Source organism: Mytilus trossulus, chromosome 14 (genome assembly GCF_036588685.1).
Source record: "Mytilus trossulus isolate FHL-02 chromosome 14, PNRI_Mtr1.1.1.hap1, whole genome shotgun sequence".
Lineage (NCBI taxonomy): Eukaryota > Metazoa > Mollusca > Bivalvia > Mytilida > Mytilidae > Mytilus > Mytilus trossulus.
The window spans coordinates 17,124,400-17,147,074 of record NC_086386.1 but is presented as its reverse complement, the minus strand read 5'-3'; the positions used below and the strand labels follow the sequence as shown (position 1 = coordinate 17,147,074).

Sequence of the window (22,675 nt, the reverse complement as noted above, 5' to 3'; positions counted from 1 at the left end):
AAATGCCTTAATAAAAAGTTTTTAATGAAAGTTTTTAATGAAAGTTTTCTAGAAAACTAAAGAATTCAAAAATGTTTATGGAGAGATTCATAATGATATTATTTATGCTGAAAAAAGTAGTCTTCCCCATGAAAGAGATCATACAGAAATACATATTTTGATGAATCAGCTGATTTGGCTTTTATTGTATTTGACTAGAAAAAAACATAACAAAACAACAATGGTCCTACTGAGCAACATATTGAAACACTGATAATATTTTATAGTGAAAATGCTCCAACCATTAACAATCTAATATCAACTAATCAAATCTACTCAATTATCAATAATTTTAATGTTACAACTACAGGAATACATTCATCCAATAAAATGGGTGTACATGTAGATGACAATTATATCTGGTTAAATAATTAAAAAATGTTGAAGATAACTATTTATAATTAAATATTGCAATTTGACTTAGAGAATTAATTTTATTATGCTATTATTTATACATATAGCAAATCAACTTATAATGGCAGATACAAATTTCGTGTTTAGTCCTTGCTAGCAGAATTCAAGGTGATTTATTTTTCAAACTTTTGAATTTTCTTGACATATTTATAAAAAGCAGGATCCAACGTTTACATCTGAGTGACTAACTACTTTTGCAATATTTTTCTTTTCTAAAAATATCATGAATTTTTAAAATTACCAATGAAAAATAAGTTGGATATAACAGTATTTGTTCATAACTGCAGAAGAAAACATAGGTTGTACAAATATAATAAATACAAAAAGGCTGTAGTCAGCAGTGTTCTCCCCTAGGCCTTAAAATAATGTGGTACCCAGGTGCTATATTTTCTACCATGATACTATCTAGATTGATTTTATAATTAAATGAATAAAGGCAATGGTGCTATATGTTTTTGGAAATCGGTGCTATATTAATTTTTATGGTGCACTTTGAAAATTTTCGGGAGAACACTTGCCAGACTAAAGCCTGAACACAATTTGATCTGCTGAGAGAGAAGAAGACGTAAATCAGTTATATCTTACAGATTCCTACTCACAGGTAAGACAGAAATAAAAAGTTCACCAGTGCATGTATAGTATTGGTTGATGGCAGCAGTATTTTCTCTATAAGTCTCTACAAGTGCATTGATAAATAACGGTGAGATAAAAGTATCTATCACAGATATTGGTTGGTTCTATGGCAGGATTCATCCATTCTTCAAATACTCAGATTTCCATGTCTTGGCATTCTCAAAACCATTCTGTCCTAATTTGTAATCTAATAAGGCTTGTTCTATTTCTTCATCTGTATTCATAACAAACGGACCTAGTAAAAAAAATCAAATAAATCAATTATATCAGTTATTCGATATGTAAAAATTGATGGTTGAAATAAATAGTGAAAAAAGATTGAATTATTTTATAAATATGTCTATGGTTATATGTCAAGGAATATCAATTTAGAATTACTATGCAAAAAAGAACAATTTGTCTTATCATTTAACAGAAAGTTGTAATTATTGCGCAGCTATGAGAATGTACAGTTTTTTTTTTATTAAACAACACTTCATCACATTAAGATATACAGGACATACTGTAGATGAGTTCTTTTGTATTATGAAATACTGTAAACTAACCTATATTTCTAGAATACTTTTTTTTTCACTGCGATTATATTCACAATTTTTACATATACTTGGGAGGCAAAGACAAGAAAAGATCCACGTTTTAAAATTTTCTGATGATTTATTTTTCAAGTTATTTTCATTCTCATGAAAGTAGCGAAAATATATCACTCTCGATAATTAGTTGGTTAACATTATCAGTAATGGTACAATAAGGTCATCCCATGTGTTATGCTTTTGTACCTGTACCACATCAAGTTATAATTTGTCCTAAGGTCTAAATTTTGAATGTTCACATATTTTGTTTATGAAGGAAGTACATCCTTGTCTTGCAGACACATCATTACATTTGAACTACATACCATACTGAGCAACTGGTTCATTTAAAGGCTGTCCTCCAATCAACACAAAATGGCAGGTATCGGATTCCTATAAAATGATTAAAATACTTTTCAATTAAAAAAAGTTTTAATAATTGGCTGCCCTTTAGCGCATGATACGCCCGTTGCTCTTTTAACTTGTCTTTTATGCTTTAAATGAATTTATATGATCAACTAGAAATAGTGCCATACAAAGGATCTGTATTCACCGATTAAATGTCCGGCTGTTTTCAATTTTTTTTTTTAATAAGACAGCATAAAATGTAAAATCTGACAAAATTGGTATAGTTGATGTTAAATCTGATATTTATACAAATCAAAAGGGATGTTACATTAATATTTTCACCAAAGTTTCACCAAAGTTGCATAAAATCCCCCTTTTTAAGTATAAAAATTCATTACTTAAGAAAACATAAAATCTAAAATTTATAAAAATGGAAAGGGAGCTTATGTCAATAAATAACAATTTATCAAAGTTGCATAACATTTTTTGAAAGTGTTTGTAATTGTCCCAAAATTGGAAAATTCCCCCTTTTTTCAGCATAAAAATTCATAACACGGAAATGTAAAATCTGAAATTTATAAAAATTGAAAGGGAGCTTACATCAATAGATATAAACAATTCACCAAAGTTTCATGGACATTGGTGAAAGCTTTTTTGAGTTATTGTCCGAAGTGTTGAAAATCCCCCCTTTTTTATGAATAAAGCCCCATAAATCCAAAACTTAAAATCTGAAATTAAAAAAAACCGAAAGGGAGCTTACCTCAATAGATATTAACAATTCACTTAAGTTTCATGAAAATTGATGAAAGTGTTTTTGAGTTATTGTCCGAAGTATGGACGACGGACAGACAGACGGACAACGGTATACCATAATACGTCTCGTCTAAAAGACGGGCATATAAAAAGTTAACATTTTTTGGGAATCTAAAATTTAATCTATGCACTTTATTAATGCATTGCACGTGCAGTTTATAGTTTTCACTTTGTATTGGATTTTACAGCCATAAAATCTGATATTCTGTAAAACCATAAAATGAGGCATAATATTGACCTCTTGGAAAAATAACGCTATGAAATATTATTATAACACATTCTGAGGCCCAAAATTATTTATACTGAAAATGTATCAAATGTCTATCACTTGTAAGTATTGTGTAATTAATTAAGCCAAAAGATTCTTTAAAATAGCCTAATTCAAAAGAAAACAAACAATAACTTTCTTAAAATTTCACTATTATGACATCAGTCAAATAAACGTATTTACACTTTTGGTATTTAGCTGTATTTTTCCTCCGAATGACCTTGTATCACCTCTGAATAACCTTCTGACGTCAAGCAACAATCATGTTTTAGTTGTGACGTCAAATGTTTTGAATTATGATGTCAAAGTTTACGAGAACCTGTGTGATTTTATGTAATGGCGAACAAATTTGCATACAAGAGTAAATACGTCTATTGTGTCACCAAGCTTATGAATCTAACATTTGCCTTTGGTTTGAAGTTAAAGACTGAACTTTGTGAATATGAACTTACTAGGTTAGAAATATGTATAAAATCCCCTTCTTCACTAAGTACTAAGGTGTCATAAGGTTTTCCAGGGGTAGGTTTATCAGAGTTGCCTGAAATATAATGTATCACTACATTAGTTAGAGTGGTTTGTGTTGTAGAATCTAAATTTTTTTTCTTCAAATTTTGCCATGGTCTAATCTGTTTTATTTACAATAATGGCCTTTTATAAGCTCCTTGGTACCATCTTCCAATTTCTTTAAAAAGTTTTCATAAATCGTTAAATTTTAAATATCTTATAAAGTTTTGGAAGTAAAAAGTAAAATACTTCATTATAAATTGACTATTGATTATGCATTTAAAGATCGATATGCATTTATACAGTTTGATTAAAATAATGAGCATATGCCACTTGAAGTCAATCAGTCAATCAATCAATCAAAATACAGGCAATATTTTACCACAAACATATCCTGAAACTGAAAGGACATATCCATGTGTTAAAGTAGAAAATATTTTACCAAAATGAGCCGATCCTGATAGGACATATATAAAACTGTTCCAGCCTGTTGGTATAGGTTGATCAACACTGGATCCTTTCTGCATCTTAAAATCTAGGTACATGGTAGGTGTTCTTGTATACATAGGGGACTGAAAAATACATAAATACACATCAAAATCTAGGTACATGGTTGGTGTTCTTGTATACATAGGGGACTGAAAAACCCATATACTGTGAAAGTACTTTAATTCGTGGGTATCAATTTTCGTGGTTTGAGAAATATTTACATGTTCGTGGGTTTTTAAATTCGTGGATTTTAGTTTTCTAAGATAAGAATTTAAAAATTGTAGAATGGAAGGTTACAAATAGTCGGGATTGAAGGAAATTGCAAAGTAAACATTGAATATGTAAATCGTAGTGATAACACTAATTAACCAATGGTAAAGTGATCAACAGATTAAAGATCATCAAAGGTGTTAATTAGGCCATAAACATGTCACCTTATGAAAACAGTAGCATAAACAAATGCTATAAACGTATCTTGGATTGTCAAATATGTAATTCTCATCAAAATCAAGCCCAGCATGAAATTATTGTACCCATATGTACGAAAACTAAGAGGTAATAAAATGAACACTTTATTATACTAGCATGTCAATACTGGAAATCTGACTTTTATCGATCAAAAATGTTTTTTATGGGAATTAAAAGATCAAAAGTTGTACAGATTAAGGTATTAAAGATAAAATTGGTATACTCTTGCATTCTGTAGTTATGTGACTGCAGTTAAAGTATTCTCAGATTTGGTGTCATAAAATATATTCTCTAGATCATATCAGTAGTCAAACCTACGCTACGGATAGGGATCTTTTCATGTCTTAATTTGGACAATGGTTGTTTTATTTCGATGGACACTTAAATTCGTGGATAAAGTCATCCACGAAAACCACGAAAATTGGTACCCCACGAATAAAAGTACTTTCACAGTACATCAAGCTTAAATTTTGGGAAATCTCTTTCAAAAATATCTAAATGTGATTTTTTCATAGAACAGTTATCATGTTATTGGTTAAAAGTATGATTTATACAGAAAGCATTTAATGAGTCAAATATGAATAAATGGGGAATATGACTTTGGGACACAATGATGTACCCCCCATTGCAAATAATTGTTATGAAGGGACATAACTCAAAGACAAACTGTAAAAGTAATGCCACTCAAATTTGTACTTGATCTGAGTTTTGTGGTAAAAAACATTATGAATAAGTGTCATAGTATTTGGTTTAGACAAACCGAAGTTAAAGAACAGAAACATAAAATTCAGCAACTTTTCTATTTGTAAATGGACACAACTCTAGAAAAGTAAAAGTGATGCTGCCAAAATTCATACATGAAGTTGATTTTTGTTTTGTGGTCATAAGCATTTTATGAAAGATTCATTACATTGAGTTGAGGCAGGCATAAGAAAGAGATTGGAAATCAATTTAGGAACCTTGTTTGAAGTAGACAAATTATCTAAAAGAAAATGAACCTACTGTTTTGCCAAATGCTTTACCAGCAATGACCTTGATGGTGGTACCATTTTCTGTTGACCTAGGGATATCTTTATCTAATAGTTCCTGGTAGGCTGGTTCAATCATTTTATTTTTTTTGGCTAGGTTCACCCACAACTGTAAACCATGAGCCTCGTCTGTTCCTTGAGGCATCTCACAATGTACTATACCACGTCCACAAGTCATCCACTAAAATAGACCATATAAGAGGTGAAATTTTCCTTGCATTATAATTCAGAATGAAATAAAAAATTACAATAAAAGAAAACGTTTAAATAAGGTGATCTAAACCTAGGAGAAACATATTTATTACCCTACAAAAGAAAGTTAGTCAATTTTACAAAACTATTTCAGACAGGAATTATTTATCTCCCTATATATATAATGTAACAGGATTATAAAATTTTAGTATGAAACTTCTTATTACTAAAATCAGCATTCCTTTATGAAATAAATAAAATTGAGAATGGGAATGGGGAATATGTAAAAGGGACAACAATCCGACCATAGAACAGACAACAGCAGAAGGTCACCAATAAGTCTTCAATGCAGTGATAAAATCCTGCACCTGGAGGCGTCCTTCAACTGGCCCCTAAATAAATATATATACTAGTTCAGTGATAATGAACGCCATACTTAACGTAAGGGTACCCAAATTGCACAAATATGGCAACAGAAATCTTACAAGATTTCTTAGAGACTAAACAATTTGTATTTTTATGATTTGATACTATGCACGTCTTTCAACATAGGTAAATATATTTAGACATACACAAAACGTTCACAGTATTTATCAACAGATGGACTGTTTACTGAAAAAGCAAAATGTACGAAAACGTCATCATGCAACGTCTTCAAAACGTCATCTTTTTGAAATTAGCAAATACAATATATTATAAGTATACATTTCGTAAAATATGAAGAATAAGCATGGACTAATATCCAATTGTTCAAAATATTTGAAGAAATTAAACAAAAGCTCAGTTATGAGACTTATGACGATGTGAATTTCAGCATGGATGCAATTTGGGTACTCCTCATTACAGAATCATGGATAGTTTGGAGGTTGATTCAAACCCATTTTTTTATGACTCAATATGGATTAAAAATTAAATTGGTGTACCTATACAATAAAGGATAGGGCTACAAAATAAACACAGAATGGACATTATTATAAAAAAACGTAGGTGAAAAAACTGTCAAAATAGGTGCAATTTGGTTACCGTCACTTAACTCCAAATTATGCACAAGAAGCTAAATTCAAAAATAATACAAGACTAACAAAGACCAGGGGGTCCTGACTTGGGAAAGGTGCAAAAATGTGGCAGGGTTAAACATGTTTATGAGATCTCAACCCTCCCTCTATACCTCTAGCCAATGTAGAAAAGTAAACGCATAACATTATGCACATTAAAATTCAGTTCAAGAGAAGACCGAGTCTGTTGTCAGAAGATGTAACAAAAGAAACTACAAATATTTAGTCAGATGATTGTGCTTCTTAAGGTGTTGATAAAAGATACTTTTGAATTTATTGGTCTTTTAAAACAATACAGGTGTTCTTGTGTGCGTTTAGATAAATATCCTCAAGTGTCACCTACGTACGGTACTGAATACCGCATACCATGATTCAACAGTAAAAGGTGAAAATTTCACTTTTTAATAACATTCAATTTTAGAGGAATTTGACATCAAGGTCATGAATTCAAATCATAAATTCTGTTTTTTTTAAAGTAATACACATATGTTTATACAATACCTGAACATCTCCACTATTCAAAGCACCTTTATGGCCACAAAAATCTTCATGCTGTCCTGTACCTTTCAGAACATAGGACACCTGTAATGAGGAAAATAGTCATACAAGAACTAAAATATGTACGTTTTCCCGTTTGAATGGTTTTACACTAGTAATTTTGGGGCCCTTTATAGCTTGTTGTTCGGTGTGAGCCAAGGCTCCGTGTTGAAGGCCGTACTTTAACCTATAATGGTTTAATTTTTAAATTGTTATTTGGATGGAGAGTTGTCTCATTGGCACTCACACCACATCTTCCTATATCTACATGTAGTAATAATCTCACAATGAAAAAATAAACAATTACAAAGTTTAACAAAAACATTTTTATTCCATTGCTATTGTTTTGTTCAAATGAAATATTTAATTGACATCCACTGACAATTCAATTCTTTAGATCTTGATGCTTTTTTATGTTTGTTCTTTTTTTGCAAGAATAATAGCAAATTCATCTGATTATTTTGCGAAAATGATAACAGATCCATCTATACTACTAAAGGAAGAGACTGATTTCATTGAGATTCAACTCCTCTGAAACGATACAAAGTCAGAATTATTTGTGATATAACCTTATAAATGTTTTATTTTGTACTTCCTGAATTTGTCTTTGAAACATTATTTTTTGTGATTGATCTATGTCTTATACAATTTCTTGCATGCTCAGTCAACGTATTGCCAGCTAATATGGAAACTCTTTGTTTCAACACTTGCCCAATTGTACAGTGAATTAGATGGCATCTTTTAGTATATAAACAAGAATGTGTCCAATGTACATGGAAGCCCCATCTGCACTATCATTTGCTATGTCCAGTGGACCCGTGAAAATGGGAAAACATCTCTTTTTTGGCAGTAAAATTACAAAGATCATATCATAGGGAACATATGTACTAAGTTTCAAGTTGATTGGAGTTCAACTTCATCAAAAACTACCTCATTCAAAAACTTTCACCTAAAGTGGGACAGACAGACAAATAGAAGAACATAGGAATGGACGCACAGACCAGAAAACTTTATGGCCATAAAAATGGGACATAAAAAGGGAGTGTTTCAATTGGATTCCCCTTCCTGTGAAAATATTTAAGAGTGACACTAACTGTTTCAAATCCTCTGTGTGGATGATCAGGAAATCCTGCTGGTGGTTTCACTTTAAATTCATCTAACATTAAAAATGGATCTAGCAGTTTTAACTGAAATGAAAAATTATACAAATTATTACATGTAACTATAAATTGCATAACCACCAAAGCAAACTAGAAAATTATATATGTAAATACATGCCTGTTTTATTTTATTTGATATGTTAAATATGATGTCAAGCATTACAGCAATTATGTACTTTTACACATTGAGTACATTAATTTAAAAGTTAAGTAACCCCCCAACCCACCCACCCCGCAGCTACATTATATGATGAATACATAGGCTTTTTAGTATATATATAAATGCTAGCTAACTACTTATTACCCAATACACCCTGAATGTTACCTCTGGTCTTCCTATACTTCTCCTAACCACTTATTACCCCAATCACCCTGATTGTTACCTCTGGTCTTCCTATACTTCTCCTAACCACTTATTACCCCAGACACCCTGATTGTTACCTCTGGTCTTCCTATACTTCTCCTAGCTACTTATTACCCAGACACCCTGATTGTTACCTCTGGTCTTCCTATACTTCTCCTAGCTACTTATTACCCCAATCACCCTGATTGTTACCTCTGGTCTTCCTATACTTCTCCTAACCACTTATTACCCAGACACCCTGATTGTTACCTCTGGTCTTCCTATACTTCTCCTAACCACTTATTACCCCAATCACCCTGATTGTTACCTCTGGTCTTCCTATACTTCTCCTAACCACTTAAAAATATATCGTCCTGAATATGCATGAAATATTTGCCACTGGACGTTAAGCAACCAACAATCAAAATCAACCTAACCACTTATTACCCCAGACACCCTGATTGTTACCTCTGGTCTTCCTATACTTCTCCTAACCACTTATTACCCCAGACACCCTGATTGTTACCTCTGGTCTTCCTATACTTCTCCTAGCTACTTATTACCCCAATCACCCTGATTGTTACCTCTGGTCTTCCTATACTTCTTCTAACCACAGCTCCATCCCCTTCGTCAGCCTCTATACTGGACAAACTTAACTTCACTGTTTTTGATGTCATTTCAATGGCACTGTGTTATCATACTGAAATAGTAATGTTTTAAAGTAAAAAAAATAAACATGGTATAAATCAATTACTGTAAATTCAGAAATTATTGCGAGGTTTTTATTATTGCGAAAAATGCGACAGAGTTGTAAACGCAATAATTTAAACTCGCATTTTGAAATCTTTTATATGAATTGAACAGGCTTTTTCTAAAAATAGTAATAATTAAAATCGCATTTAGGTCTAAAATGACAAAATCGCAATAATAAATGCACGCAATAATTTCTGAATTTACAGTACTTCAAATCTTTCTTTATTTAAATCTTGTTGGCAAATAATTATACATTGAAAGTGTTGTTATCTGTAATTGTTGAGCCTACAACTCTTGTTGCAGAAAGCTTGACATAGGGATAGTGAACTGGCGGCGTCCGCATTAGCTAACTTCTTTTAAAAAGCTTTATGTTTTAAAAGGTGGAAAACCTGGATGCTTCTGACATACTTTGTATAAAGATGCCTCATATTATGAACTTTCCGTCAGTCACATGTCCAATGTCCTTGACCTCATTTTCATGGTTAAGTGACTACTTGAAAAAAAAGTTCAATTTTTTTGTAATGTTAAATTCTCTCTTATTTAATAATTATAAGTAATAGGATAACTATATTTGGTATGTGCATACCTTGCAAGGTCCTCATGCTGGTCAGACAGTTTTCACATGACCTCGACCTGATTTCATCGATCAGTGAACAAGGTTAAGTTTTGGTGGTAAAGTCCATATCTCAGATACTATAAGCAATAGGTCTAGTATATTCCGTGTATAGAAGGACTGTAATGTGTACATGTTCAACTGACAGGTGTCATCTTACCTTGACCTCATTTTCATGGTTCAGTGGTTATAGTTAAGTGTTTGTGTTTTGGGCTGTTTTTCTAATATATATATATACTATATGCAATAGGTCAACTATATTTGGTGTATGGAATGATTATAAGGTGTTCATGTCTAGCTGACAGGTGTCATCTGACCTTGACCTCATTTTCATGGTTCAGTGGTCAAAGTTAAGTGTTTGAGTTTTGGTCTATTTTCTAGTACTACAAATGTATATGCAATAGGTCAACTATATTTGGTGTATGGAAATATTTTAAGTTCTTCATGTCAGTCACACAGGTTTTATTTAACCTTGACCTCATTTTCATGGTGCATTGCTTAGTGTTAAGTATTTTGTTTTTGGTAATTTTTCTCAATCTATAGGCAACAGTCAACTATATTTGGTGTATTGGAGAATTGTTAGCTGTACATGTCTGCCTGGCATGGTTCATCTGACCTTGACCTCATTTTCATGGCCTAAGTCAAGTGATATCAGATACAAAAGCTCACAAGGGGAGTTACAATGTTCATATAATAATAATACATTGTTTTTGCACAAGTGTTTTATTTCCCTATATTGGTGTCAATGAAAGTAAAGACTTAGCCAAGATCAGCTAAAAAAAACACACATTTTAGCACTATTAGACCTAAACTAATACTCAACACAGACCTTTTAACTCTTTTGGGGAAAAGTTACAATCTAATAAAAATAAATAATTTATTTGACAGCTTATACCATGAATACGTCTAAATGAAAGAATAGTAAAGGCTAAAGGGTCTAGCGTATTCAAAAGTCGACAGTTCTAGTTTGCAGCCTTGCCGCCCACTGCAGTAAACAATATTTTCGTACAGTAAATAACAGTTAATTATTTCTACTAAGTGAAGTTTAACATTACCCCTTTGCTATGATTAGTAACTGTTCGAGCTGTGTGTAGATCTGTTAAAAGGTGAAGGACAACTGAAACCGGAAATTGAAAAAAAAAAAATTTGTCAGCTGGTGGACATTTGTATCATCTTATAAATATTGAACGGCTTGATATTTATATTAAAGGGACACTAGCTACGAGATAGATATTTGTTCAATGATAATTGAAAGTTAAATTATCATTCGCTTTCAGCAGTCAGTATGGTCAAATTTATCAAAATAAGCTAAAAACATCGTTGATGAATTTTTCACTTGCATAATTCGAATACATTGAATCCGTATGTGACCTACAATTCAACCCCTTTACTAGAGATGGATAACGTATGAATTATGAGAATCGTTTATTTTAAAAGGAAAAGAATGTCAACATTGGAAGTGAAACAAGGGTTTGCCTGATTCGATCCCCAAAAACTCATTCATAAATAAATTCAGGTCAGTAAAAACGATGGTGAACATATATTTGTAACCTTGTATGAAACTAAACAAACTTAGAAAATCTAATTTCACAAGTTAGCTATCTATTTATATCTAAATTTATGTTTATATTGTTTAAACTGAATGTGACTGTCGACCGTCTTCGGAGGTCAACTCGATAGTTAGCTATATGTCGTCTAGACGTACACATGGAGCAATGATACATATTATCGAGCCCATGCTATGTTAATTGTTTGTTTTAGACATTTTATAATTTGGATATACGTTTTTATGTTATAGTTCAAATATGTTAATAACGCTTCCAGAACTCTGCCTCTTGCAACCTCTAGTTGTAAGCATTCAGGCTGTTGTAGGAGATTAGAAAATTATAGGGTCGTTTCTAGTTTTTAAGTATGTTGTATTTCAAATTATCCGTTACCACTCCAGCCATCAATCTTAAAAAAATTGCGAAAATGAGATCCATGTCCATCAAAGGTTACATTACCATTTATAACTATGTAATTACTGTTTATATTTATAGCTCTTCACTTTCTGTATTATACATGTATATGTATGTATTTGTGTTTGCTTGACCTATATGGATGTATTTTGCAAATAAAATTATCTTTCATCCGGGTTCGGTACTCTAAATTGTATATTTTCTGTTCCTTTTGAAACCTGCTTCGATCGGTATATGCATGTAATACCCGTTTTTCTCACGAAAGACGGATCTCGTTCGTCTGTTCAAAAATCACGTATATTTAAAATCTTCTTTCTTGCATATTTTAAAAGTATATTGTTTTTAGCTACTCCATTACCATCCGTCGTAATGTATTGTCTAGCCTGTATAAGATCTTTATTTGGGTGTATAGGAATTTTTCTGCAAGTTTAATTATCAGTACTGGAGCTCTTAATGAACAAGGAAATTGGAATATAGGAAACAAAAAAGAAACAAAAAAGTAACAAAAACAAATAAGAAAGAAAAATAAAACAAAACAAAACAAAACAAAACAAAACAAAACAAAACAAAACAAAACAAAACAAAACAAAACAAAACAAAACAAAACAAAACAAAAAAACAAAAAAAATATATAAAAAAAATACTCTTTCCAGTGTATGCTGTGCAGCAAAAGACATAAAAACCGTATGATTTTAGAGCGCTTTCATTCAATAGTGATGACAATGGAGAACAGACGACGGGCTTCAAACGATGAAGAACAAAATCAGCAGTCAATAAGATTTAAACACACATATAAAGAATATTCTTTACAAAAAAAAAAGAAAACCATGAATTTTCTTCATTATTCCTTAGTGTAAATGAGAGAAAAATATAATTAACGAACAGTGACCGTACGGTGACCTATAGCTGTTATTTTTTGTGTCATTCGTTTTCTTTTGTACAGTTATATAATTGGCAATCATACCACATCTCTTTTATATATATGAGTTAAACCTGTCTCCACTCATCTTCTTGAATTTTTAAAAGCATCGATTTATAACAGATAATCATGTCTGTACACATTGGCTCGCCTTTATTAATCCAGATACTTCTAGTCGGGTTTAAATCTGATTGAATTGTTATAAAAACAAAAGAACATATATATATGTACAAAGTGGTATATCAAATAAGAACTAAAGTGTCAATAGCAGTATTTATTTATCTGCTTTCAACATTTAAACGATACACTATTAATATCCTTATTACTTATGAACCTATCAAGTATTTATATTTTAAATCTCAGTTTAAATGGCATTCCAGTATCACGTTTGAGCATGTTGAATACAATAATTATCGATAGGGTACTTTATCTATTAATGTTATCTGTTCGTAAATACATATCCACACTTACACGAAAATTGTCAACACTGTATTAACTACAAATTAGCTTTCGTATACCATCAACCGTATAAAGTGTGATGAAATACAATTTTATTTGGAATTGCTATTCCCTCGTCGAACCTCACTATTTTACTTGACGTTGCTGGTACAATACCATACCTTGACATATAGAGATTTAAATGATCGATATATTCCTTTAATAGTCAGGTTATGGTGATAAAAGAAATAATACAAATTTAGTTCATTAACTTCGTCATATCCGATTATTAAACGCATGTGCTTAGTGCTCAATTAGAAGATAAACACACGGACACTTAAAAAAAAAGTTGGACATAAAACATCTCGGATGATATAGTTCTAATATTTGTATTTCCGTCTTCGAGATGTCTACTGCAGACCCTCTTCAGTGTATGATATGTAGTAAGAGACATAAAGATCCAAGGATTTTAGAGTGCTTTCATTCATTCTGTCGAGAATGCATAGACAAACACATAAACAAAATTGAAGCTAAAGTATCATTCGCATGTCCTATGTGTCGTACGGAGATAGTAATTCCAAAATCTGGAGTGAAAGGTTTCAAAGTTAACTACTACATCCGGGCTATCCAGGCTAGTGCTGCATTTTCAACGTTTTCAAACTGTGATAAATGTAAGCCAGAGACAGTGGAAGCTGTAGACCGTTGTCTAGAATGTGAAAGTAATTACTGTGATACATGTAGTAACCGTCATATTGATACGGAGGGTAACAGAGACCATCATGTCATCAAACTGTCAAAACCCGAGACGAAAAGTATTACTCAACTGTCACACAAGTCATACTGTGAAAAACACAAAGAGGAAAACAAATTCTACTGCATGCTTTGCGAAATTCCTGTCTGTAAGGAATGTGTTGCTAAAGTTTCAGACCACAAGGGACACAAATACAAAAGCATCCAGGAAGGTGCGAAAGAAAAACGTGAGAAAGTCAATCCAATGATTAAAAGTATGCATGAATATCTGCCTTGCCTCCAAGACTACGTGAAGGAAATGGGGGACTCTAAAAAACTGCTAGATGGTTACTCACAGGAAGCTATCACAAATATCAAAAACAGATGTCAATTTTTAAAGGATCAAATTGACAAAATTGGAAACAATCTGATTGCAGAAGTTGACAGTCACAAAAACGGTGAAACCGAACGTATTGACAAACATATAGAAGTTACACAACATACAATCACTTCAGTATCTTCTATAAACAATTCCGTAGAAGAGATACTCAATCTGGGGAATGATGCAGAAGTTGTTATGATGTGTCAAAGAGTCCAAAATCGTTTTAAACATGTGGATAAAGAAATTCCACAGTCAGGCCTGAAATCTTGTAAGAGCACGACATTTCATGTTGGCGCCGATGATGCCCAATGCTTGGAAGATATGGTAGGTTATTGTGATGATACGGATATTAAAATGCCATTTCTACCCTTACCATGGGGTCTAAGAATAGCTTTACAATTTGATGTCCAGCTTTTGTTCAGTTTCAAAGTTTCAGAAGTTATGGACACAATTCATGCGATAGCGCCAATATCCGATAAGGAAGCATGGATATGCTGTGGATGGGGAACCAATCAGATGCATCTGTTTTCAAATAAAGGTGTAAAACTACGTACACAGAAGTTGGACATACAAATAGATGATATTCACGGACGTCCGAATGGCGAGGTATATATTTCTAGCTATGACGGAAAGAAACTCGTTAAACTTGACCAAGACTTAAATGTGAAAGATTTTGTTAAATTGAATTGGTATCCTGCAGGGATGACTTTCACAAAGAAGAACCAACTATTAGTATGTGCCGTAGACAGCTATGTGACTACACGAGGTCGGGCGTCACGAAGAATGGTTATCAGAATGAACGAAGCAGGACAGATTTTGGACCAAATCGAGGAAGACGGTTGCCAGGAAATATTTTGCGCACCATATAGACTTCATCAAAATATGCTTGGTGATATTTGCGTTTCCGATCGTGAAGAAAACAATGTAAGAATAACTACCCTCAGCACACAGGGTGTTGTTAAACATTATTACCGTGGACCGTCCGAAATTGCTTTGAAGAAACCATTTAATCCTTTTGGTGTAGTTGCTGACAAGTCTGGCAACGTGCTAGTCGCAGATTGGAGTAACCACGCTGTTCATTTGTTGGACTTAAGCGGTCAGTTTATCGGATTCCTCTTGTCCGAAAAGGACGGAATACGTGGCCCAAACGCAATGGCCTTAGACAAAGAAGGACACTTATGGGTCGGTGACACTAAATCAACAGTATGGATATACAAGTATGCTAGAAAAGGGGAGAATGGTACCCAGTCTCCATCCACGAATCAGTAAATTGTAGACTTACTAAATATAACAATTGTCAAGGAAACTTTACAGTGTTGAATAATTATATAATCTAGTCTCCATTTGTATTCATAATTATATAGTTTATATAAAGCTGCAAACATGTTTTTTTCTTAGCATTTCATAGTACTTTTTGTCTTCCAAAAGTATTGACCTTGAGCGTATCTGGTGAAGATTATCCTGATACACGTTTTGTAAGCTCTGATATTGGTATCTTAAGTTTATAAAATAGTGCAACTAAACCAAGGGTGTTTTAAATCACACATTAACCGTATGATTTGTTTTTGATGGAAGAGATTACGAATTTGAACATAATTTTAACAGATGAACCAAAGTCAATGAATGGACGTCTTGATAACCTTTGATGTTAAGATGTTGTGAATATCTCATAAACAATAGAGTATAAGCTTGAGATAAATGGGCAATTTGACACGTGTTGACATTAAAATCTACAGTTTTTTTAAGAATCATCACAAAGCATGACATCACATTATTAAAACACATGTTCAGGGACGGTACAGACAACTTGTAGAACTAAATCTTAGATAATAGTTATCAAAGGTACTAGAATTATAATTCAGTACGTCAGACGCGCGTTTCGTCTACATAAGACTCATCAGTGACGCTCATATCAAAAAATTTATAAAGCCAAACAAGTACAAAGTTGAAGAGCATTGGGGATCCAAAATTCCAAAAAGTTGTGCCGAATACGGCTTATGTTATCTATGCCTGGGATACGAAAATCCTTAGCTTTTAAAAAAATATAAGTTTTGTAAACCGGAAATTTATAAAAAAAAAAATGACCATATTATTGATATTCATATATGAATCAAGTGACACAGAATCAGATACTAATACAATGTATAACGAATAAGTTATTGTTTATCAGGTTGAAAGAACAACACGATGAGGTAAATTTCTGTCTGTTCTTAAAGAGAAATTGTCTGAATTCAAAATTCGACTTTCTTCAAGGAACGATTTAATCGTTAGTTTCTGTCAGTCTTTAGTATTTCTGAAAGTAGCAACCCTGCACAGGAACACATTTAAACCCATTGTAACTACGACCCTGTTTCTGTTTGCAACAACAGCAATGTTTTATGGCAAATCGGCAACAAAGTTACAGCACTCGCAAATGATCTTGTACTGACGTTCGAGTTTTACTAAACTCATTCGCAAGGTTAACACATAATAAAATACTAACAGACGGACGCTGAACGACGGACACATTGGAATGACAAAATTCACATTGGCCTTTGGAATAAAAGAAAGACATAACTAAATAATTAACAAAAAATATTGTTTGCTAAAGGTCCTGTTGGAAAAAATCAAAACTGTGATAATATTAATTGTCAATGAGACAAACAGAAAAGTCAAGCTGTTAACAAATTCTGTAACTGGCAAACAAACCATCAAAATGACCCCTCAAAGTGTTGCTGCAAGTCGTCTGTACCCTGTAGAGGACTCTCTAAACTAGAGGCTCTAAAGAGCCTGTGTCGCTCACCTTGGTCTATGTGAATATTAAACAAAGGAAGCAGATGGATTCATGACAAAATTGTGTTTTGGTGATGGTGATGTGTTTGTACATCTTACTTTACTAAACAGTCTTACTGCTTACAATTATCTCTATCAACAATGAACTTGGCCCAGTAGTTTCAGTGGAAAATGTTAATAAAAATTTACAAATTTTATGAAAATTGTTAAAAATTGACTATAAAGGACAATAACTCCTTAGGGGGTCAATTGACCATTTTGGTCATTTGACTTATTTGTAAATCTTACTTTGCTGAACATTATTGTTGTTTACAGTTTATCTCTATCTATAATAACATTCAAGAAGAGCAAAATTTCCCTAAAATTACCAATTCAGGGGCAGCAACATAACAACGGATTGTCCGATTCAATTGAAAATTTCAGGGTAGAAACATCTTGACCTGATAAACAGTTTTCCCCCCATATCAGATTTGCTCTAAATGCTTTGGTTTTTGAGTTATAAGCTAAAAACTGCATTTTACCCCTATGTTCTATTTTTAGCCGAGGCGGCCATCTTGATTCTTCACTTTGGGCCAGGTGAGCTAAAAATCTTATCACAAGAACTATCAGATTTGAAGACATAAAGTCAATAGGATATATAATTTTATGATCAACATACATGTACTCAACAAATTTTGAACTTTAAAGTAAAAACACACTACATAAAGAAGGTAATGCTATATTCTTGATGCTCTCACTGGCCAACATTTGCATTAATAATAGATCAGAAAAAGAGCAGTTTGATTCACAAAGAAATTCCAGCTGTCTGTGGATGAATTAGACCAACAGTCATCAAATTATTTATTTGTGTAATAATCTAGATAAAAAAAAGTTATAACCAAATATTCCAAGTTGATAAAAAAAAAAATAGCGTAATTACTCCTATTGAGAGTTTATTGGCATAGGTGGATACATGTTAGTAGAACTCAAACGATCAAATATAATCATTTAGGAACATTAACACCTATGCTAATATTAGGAAGAAATATTTTTACTATGAACATTTTCAAATCTTTCTATTACACTTTAATTTATCCTTGAGTAGTTCATAGAAAAAACACTCCAGTGGTATCAGGATTCCATGCCTGCCTAGAGTGCAAGAGTTTGGTCCCTAGCCTGGCAACCAAAACTAGATTTTTTGCTAATTAATGAAGATTTAGGAATAGAAACATTCAAAGACCAAACACTTCAGTGGTAGCAGGATTCCATGCCTGCCTAGAGTGCAAGAGCTTAATCCCTGGCTAGATCAAATCAAAACTTGATTTTCTGCTAATTAATGAAGATTTAGGAATAGAAACATTCATAGACAAACCACTTCAGTGGTATCGGGATTACATGCCTGCCTAGAGTGCAAGAGTTTGATTCCTGGCCAGATCAAACCAAAATTTGATTTTCTGCTAATTAATGAAGATTTAGGAATAGAAACATTCATAGACAAACCACTTCAGTGGTATCAGGATTACATGCCTGCCTAGAGTGCAAGAGTTTGATTCCTGGCTAGATCAAATGAAAACTTGATTTTCTGCTAATTAATGAAGATTTAGGAATAGAAACATTCATAGACAAACCACTTCAGTAGTATCAGGATTACATGCCTGCCTAGAGTGCAAGAGTGTTTGATCCCTGGCCAGATCAAACCAAAATTTGATTTTCTGCTAATTAATGAAGATTTAGGAATAGAAACATTATTAGACAAACCATGTCCATGTCTGCCTAGAGAGCAAGAGTTTGATCCCTGGCCAGATCAAAGACTTGAAAATTGGTGTTTGCTGCTTCTCTGCAATGAGAATTTAAATATAAGAGCAAAAACTGATCGACTACAAAGCAGAATAATGTGTCCAAGAAGGGTGAAACGTCTTCCTGACTTTTGAACTAGCATGATATAAAGTCAGTTCAGAGGTTTGTCTAGTACAAAGCAGAATTCATAAGCATGTAAAATCAACATGATTTCCCCCGATACACATCTAATATTTGCCACTGGATATTAAACACAAATCCATGCATCTATTTTATTTTTAATTGTTGGTCATGTTGGCAGAGATAACTATATCTTTATACAATATAGTATATGGAAACATAGAGGACACCCTTGGTTGAAATTGTTTCCGTGAATTTCAATGAAAAAGTATTTTCCATTGCCCAGTTTTAAGGATGAAGGAATTTGTACCCTTTACCTTACCTAAACAACATAATGTGTTTCAGTGATATTTTTTTTGGCTTATTTTTTTATTTGAATAATTTAGGCTCTTATGACATGTATTATACAATATTTAGGTTGTGGGAATTTTTTTTTTATCTAGGTTAACTCTTTGATTAATCTTTGATGGTTATTCATTTCCTGCAACAAAGGTGAATGATTTCTTTCATTGTATAAATCTATGAAAAGTGCTTGGCTAAATAATACAGAGAAGCAAAATACATAACATGAGAAGAATGCAACTTAAGGGCATACGATACAGTAACAGGGGGGGGGGGGGGAGGGGGGTAATGACGTTGCTAACGTAAAATGTTATTTTCACGATGTCAAACTGTGACAGATCGGGAAAAGTTGCATTTTTCAACTGATTTTTATCATTCAAACTGATTTAATTTGAAAATGAGTGCATGGACCCCTTTTTTTTTAAAACAACATTTTGTATAATTTTGCAGGGAGATTATGTGGGGCAAATTTTATATAAAGCTGTAAATAGTGCAATTTTTTTATGTGATAAATTTACAGCAAAAAGTTACCTTTTTTTTCTCAATACATGACCATTTGATTAATTTGAATTATTTCTGAATAAAAAATGCATAAATTTTTAAGATGCTTATAAAATACAGAAATTACAAATTATTTAACAAAAATCAATTTAAAACAAACCAGATGCTCCGCAGGGCGTAGCTTTATACGACCGCAGAGGTTGAACCCTGAATGGTTGGGGCAAGTATGGACACAACATTCAAGCTGGATTCCGCTCTAAATTTGGATTGTGATTAAATAGTTGACACAGCATAGGTTTCTGACACAGAATGAATGTATTCAAATGAACTAAAAAAAAAATTTGTTTTCTCTTAGAGCAATTCACTATGCTGTTGAATATTAATCCTCTCAAAAAAATGTTTGAAGAAATTTTCTTTTTATTTATGAAATTTCAAATGAGAAAATTTTAACCCAATTTTTTATTCACATCCCCCTTCCCCTTATTCCAAAACTAATTTCAATTAAAATATTCTAATGGAGTTTGCAACAATTACTACTCATTTAAATACATGATGTAAAAAAACTGCTTGTTATCACTGAATGGTAAAGATTATTTAAATTTATCAGTTGGTAGTAAAAAGTGAATATACATTGTATATTGTATATAACAAAGATTTAAGTTGATTCTGGACAAAGAAAGATAACTCCAATTAAAAAAATTCTTGCAGATATTTCTTGCTTACTATACTGGACAAAGAAAGATAACTCTTAATTAAAAAAAAATTTGCTATTTCACAATATTGTGAAATAAGATATTTCTTGCCATTGCACAATACTGTGCAATTGAAAAGACTTGCTATTGCACAATACTTAATATAATAATTTTAGATCCTGATTTGGACCAACTTGAAAACTGGGCCCATAATCAAAAATCTAAGTACATGTTTAGATTCAGCATATCAAAGAGGCCCAAGAATTTATTTTTTGTTAAAATCAAACTTAGTTTAATTTTGGACCCTTTGGACTTTAATTTAGACCAATTTTAAAACTGGACCAAAAATTAAGAATCTACATACACAGTTAGATTTGGCATATCAAAGAACCCCAATTATTCAATTTTTGATGAAATCAAACAATGTTTAATTTTGGACCCCGATTTGGGCCAACTTGAAAACTGGGCCAATAATCAAAAATCTAAGTACATTTTTAGATTCAGCATATCAAAGAACCCCAAGGTTTCAATTTTTGTTAAAATCAAACTAAGTTTAATTTTGGACCCTTTGGACCTTAATGTAGACCAATTTGAAAAAGGGACCAAAAATTAAGAATCTACATACACAGTTAGATTCGGCATATTAAAGAACCCCAATTATTCAATTTTGATGAAATCAAACAAAGTTCAATTTTGGACCCTTTGGGCCCCTTTTTCCTTAACTGTTGGGACCAAAATTTCCAAAATCAATACCAACCTTCCTTTTATAGTCATAAACCTTGTGTTTAAATTTCATAGATTTCTATTCACTTATACTAACGCTATGGTGCGAAAACCAAGAAAAATGCTTATTTGGGTCCCTTTATGGCCCCTAATTCCTAAACTGTTGGGACCGAAACTCCCAAAATTAATACCAACCTTCCTTTTGTGGTCATAAACATTGTGTTTAAATTTCATTGATTTCTATTTACTTTAACTAAAGTTATTGTGCGAAAACCAAGAATAATGCTTATTTGGGCCCTTTTTTGGCCCCTAATTCCGAAACTGTTGAAAATAAAACTCCCAAAATCAATCCCAACCTTTATTTTGTGGTTATAAACCTTGTGTCAAAATTTCATAGATTTCTATTAACTTAAACTAAAGTTATAGTGCGAAAACCAAGAAAATGCTTATTTGGGCCCTTTTTGGCCCCTAATTCCTAAAATGTTGGGACCAAAACTCCCAAAATCAATACCAGCCTTCCTTTTATGGTCATAAACCTTGTGTTAAAATTTCATAGATTTCTATTCACTTTTACTAAAGTTAGAGTGCGAAAACTAAAAGTATTCGGACGACGACGACGACGACGACGACGACGACGACGACGACGACGCCAACGTGATAGCAATATACGACGAAATTTTTTTCAAAATTTGCGGTCGTATAAAAAGTTATGTGTTTTTTGTGAAAGGGAAAATATGGCCACAAATCCGCATTTTGAGCAAAAATTTTGACCTCATTTAACTCAAAAAGTAGCACTTGAAGGTATATTTTTTATAACATGTTTGATTTAATCAGGCAAAAATTAGACTATATGGAAATTTACATCAAACTGTAAATACGGGATCAAAACTGTACATATCGCATGCCCTTAACTCTAGTTACTTCAAATATTCAGATATTTAACACTAGTATCTAAGTAACATAATTTTAAAATAGGTTGAAAACACTTGCCACAACGTCATGTTTCACTTGCATTGGTTGAAAATGTAAACATAAATTAATGCAAAATGTTGTGGTCAAAATGGTTAATTGATTGATACCATGATAACATATTGCAA

General features: G+C 32.4%; 2 protein-coding genes across 3 annotated transcripts; one reads left to right on the top strand and one right to left on the bottom strand.

Moving 5' to 3' along the window:
* Positions 1-1,027: 1,027 nt before the first annotated feature.
* On the bottom strand, positions 1,028-11,350 carry LOC134696743 (pirin-like). Of its 2 annotated transcripts, XM_063558674.1 has the most exons (9): positions 11,282-11,350; positions 9,445-9,560; positions 8,452-8,544; positions 7,322-7,402; positions 5,548-5,754; positions 4,031-4,160; positions 3,537-3,622; positions 1,982-2,048; positions 1,028-1,321 (listed from the first exon to the last, which is right to left on the bottom strand). In XM_063558674.1, exons 2-9 carry the CDS (start codon positions 9,535-9,537, stop codon positions 1,203-1,205), a joined length of 876 nt encoding a protein of 291 aa, XP_063414744.1. In that variant the 5' UTR covers positions 9,538-9,560; positions 11,282-11,350; the 3' UTR covers positions 1,028-1,202. The 2 variants fall into 2 exon arrangements, with proteins under 2 accessions (XP_063414744.1, XP_063414745.1); XM_063558675.1 differs by lacking the exons at positions 9,445-9,560; positions 11,282-11,350 and adding an exon at positions 8,843-8,875.
* A 2,292-nt stretch (positions 11,351-13,642) lies between these two features.
* Positions 13,643-16,018, top strand: LOC134696734 (tripartite motif-containing protein 2-like). Its single transcript, XM_063558661.1, has one exon. The coding sequence runs from the start codon at positions 13,948-13,950 to the stop codon at positions 15,919-15,921; it is 1,974 nt and encodes a 657-aa protein (XP_063414731.1). The 5' UTR covers positions 13,643-13,947; the 3' UTR covers positions 15,922-16,018.
* The last annotated feature ends 6,657 nt before the right edge of the window (positions 16,019-22,675 follow it).

What these genes read in the sequence shown, in the direction of transcription:
- LOC134696734 (XM_063558661.1), top strand. Translation starts at nt 13,948, where the DNA reads ATGTCTACTGCAGACCCTCTTCAGTGTATGATATGTAGTAAGAGACAT.
- LOC134696743 (XM_063558674.1), bottom strand. Translation starts at nt 9,537, where the DNA reads ATGACATCAAAAACAGTGAAGTTAAGTTTGTCCAGTATAGAGGCTGAC. An exon ending in TTATACATATTTCTAACCTA is followed by an intron (nt 2,049 to 3,536) that starts GTAAGTTCATAT and finishes ATCATTTTATAG; the next exon opens with GAATCCGATACCTGCCATTT. An exon ending in TGAACCAGTTGCTCAGTATG is followed by an intron (nt 1,322 to 1,981) that starts GTATGTAGTTCA and finishes TTTTTTTACTAG; the next exon opens with GTCCGTTTGTTATGAATACA.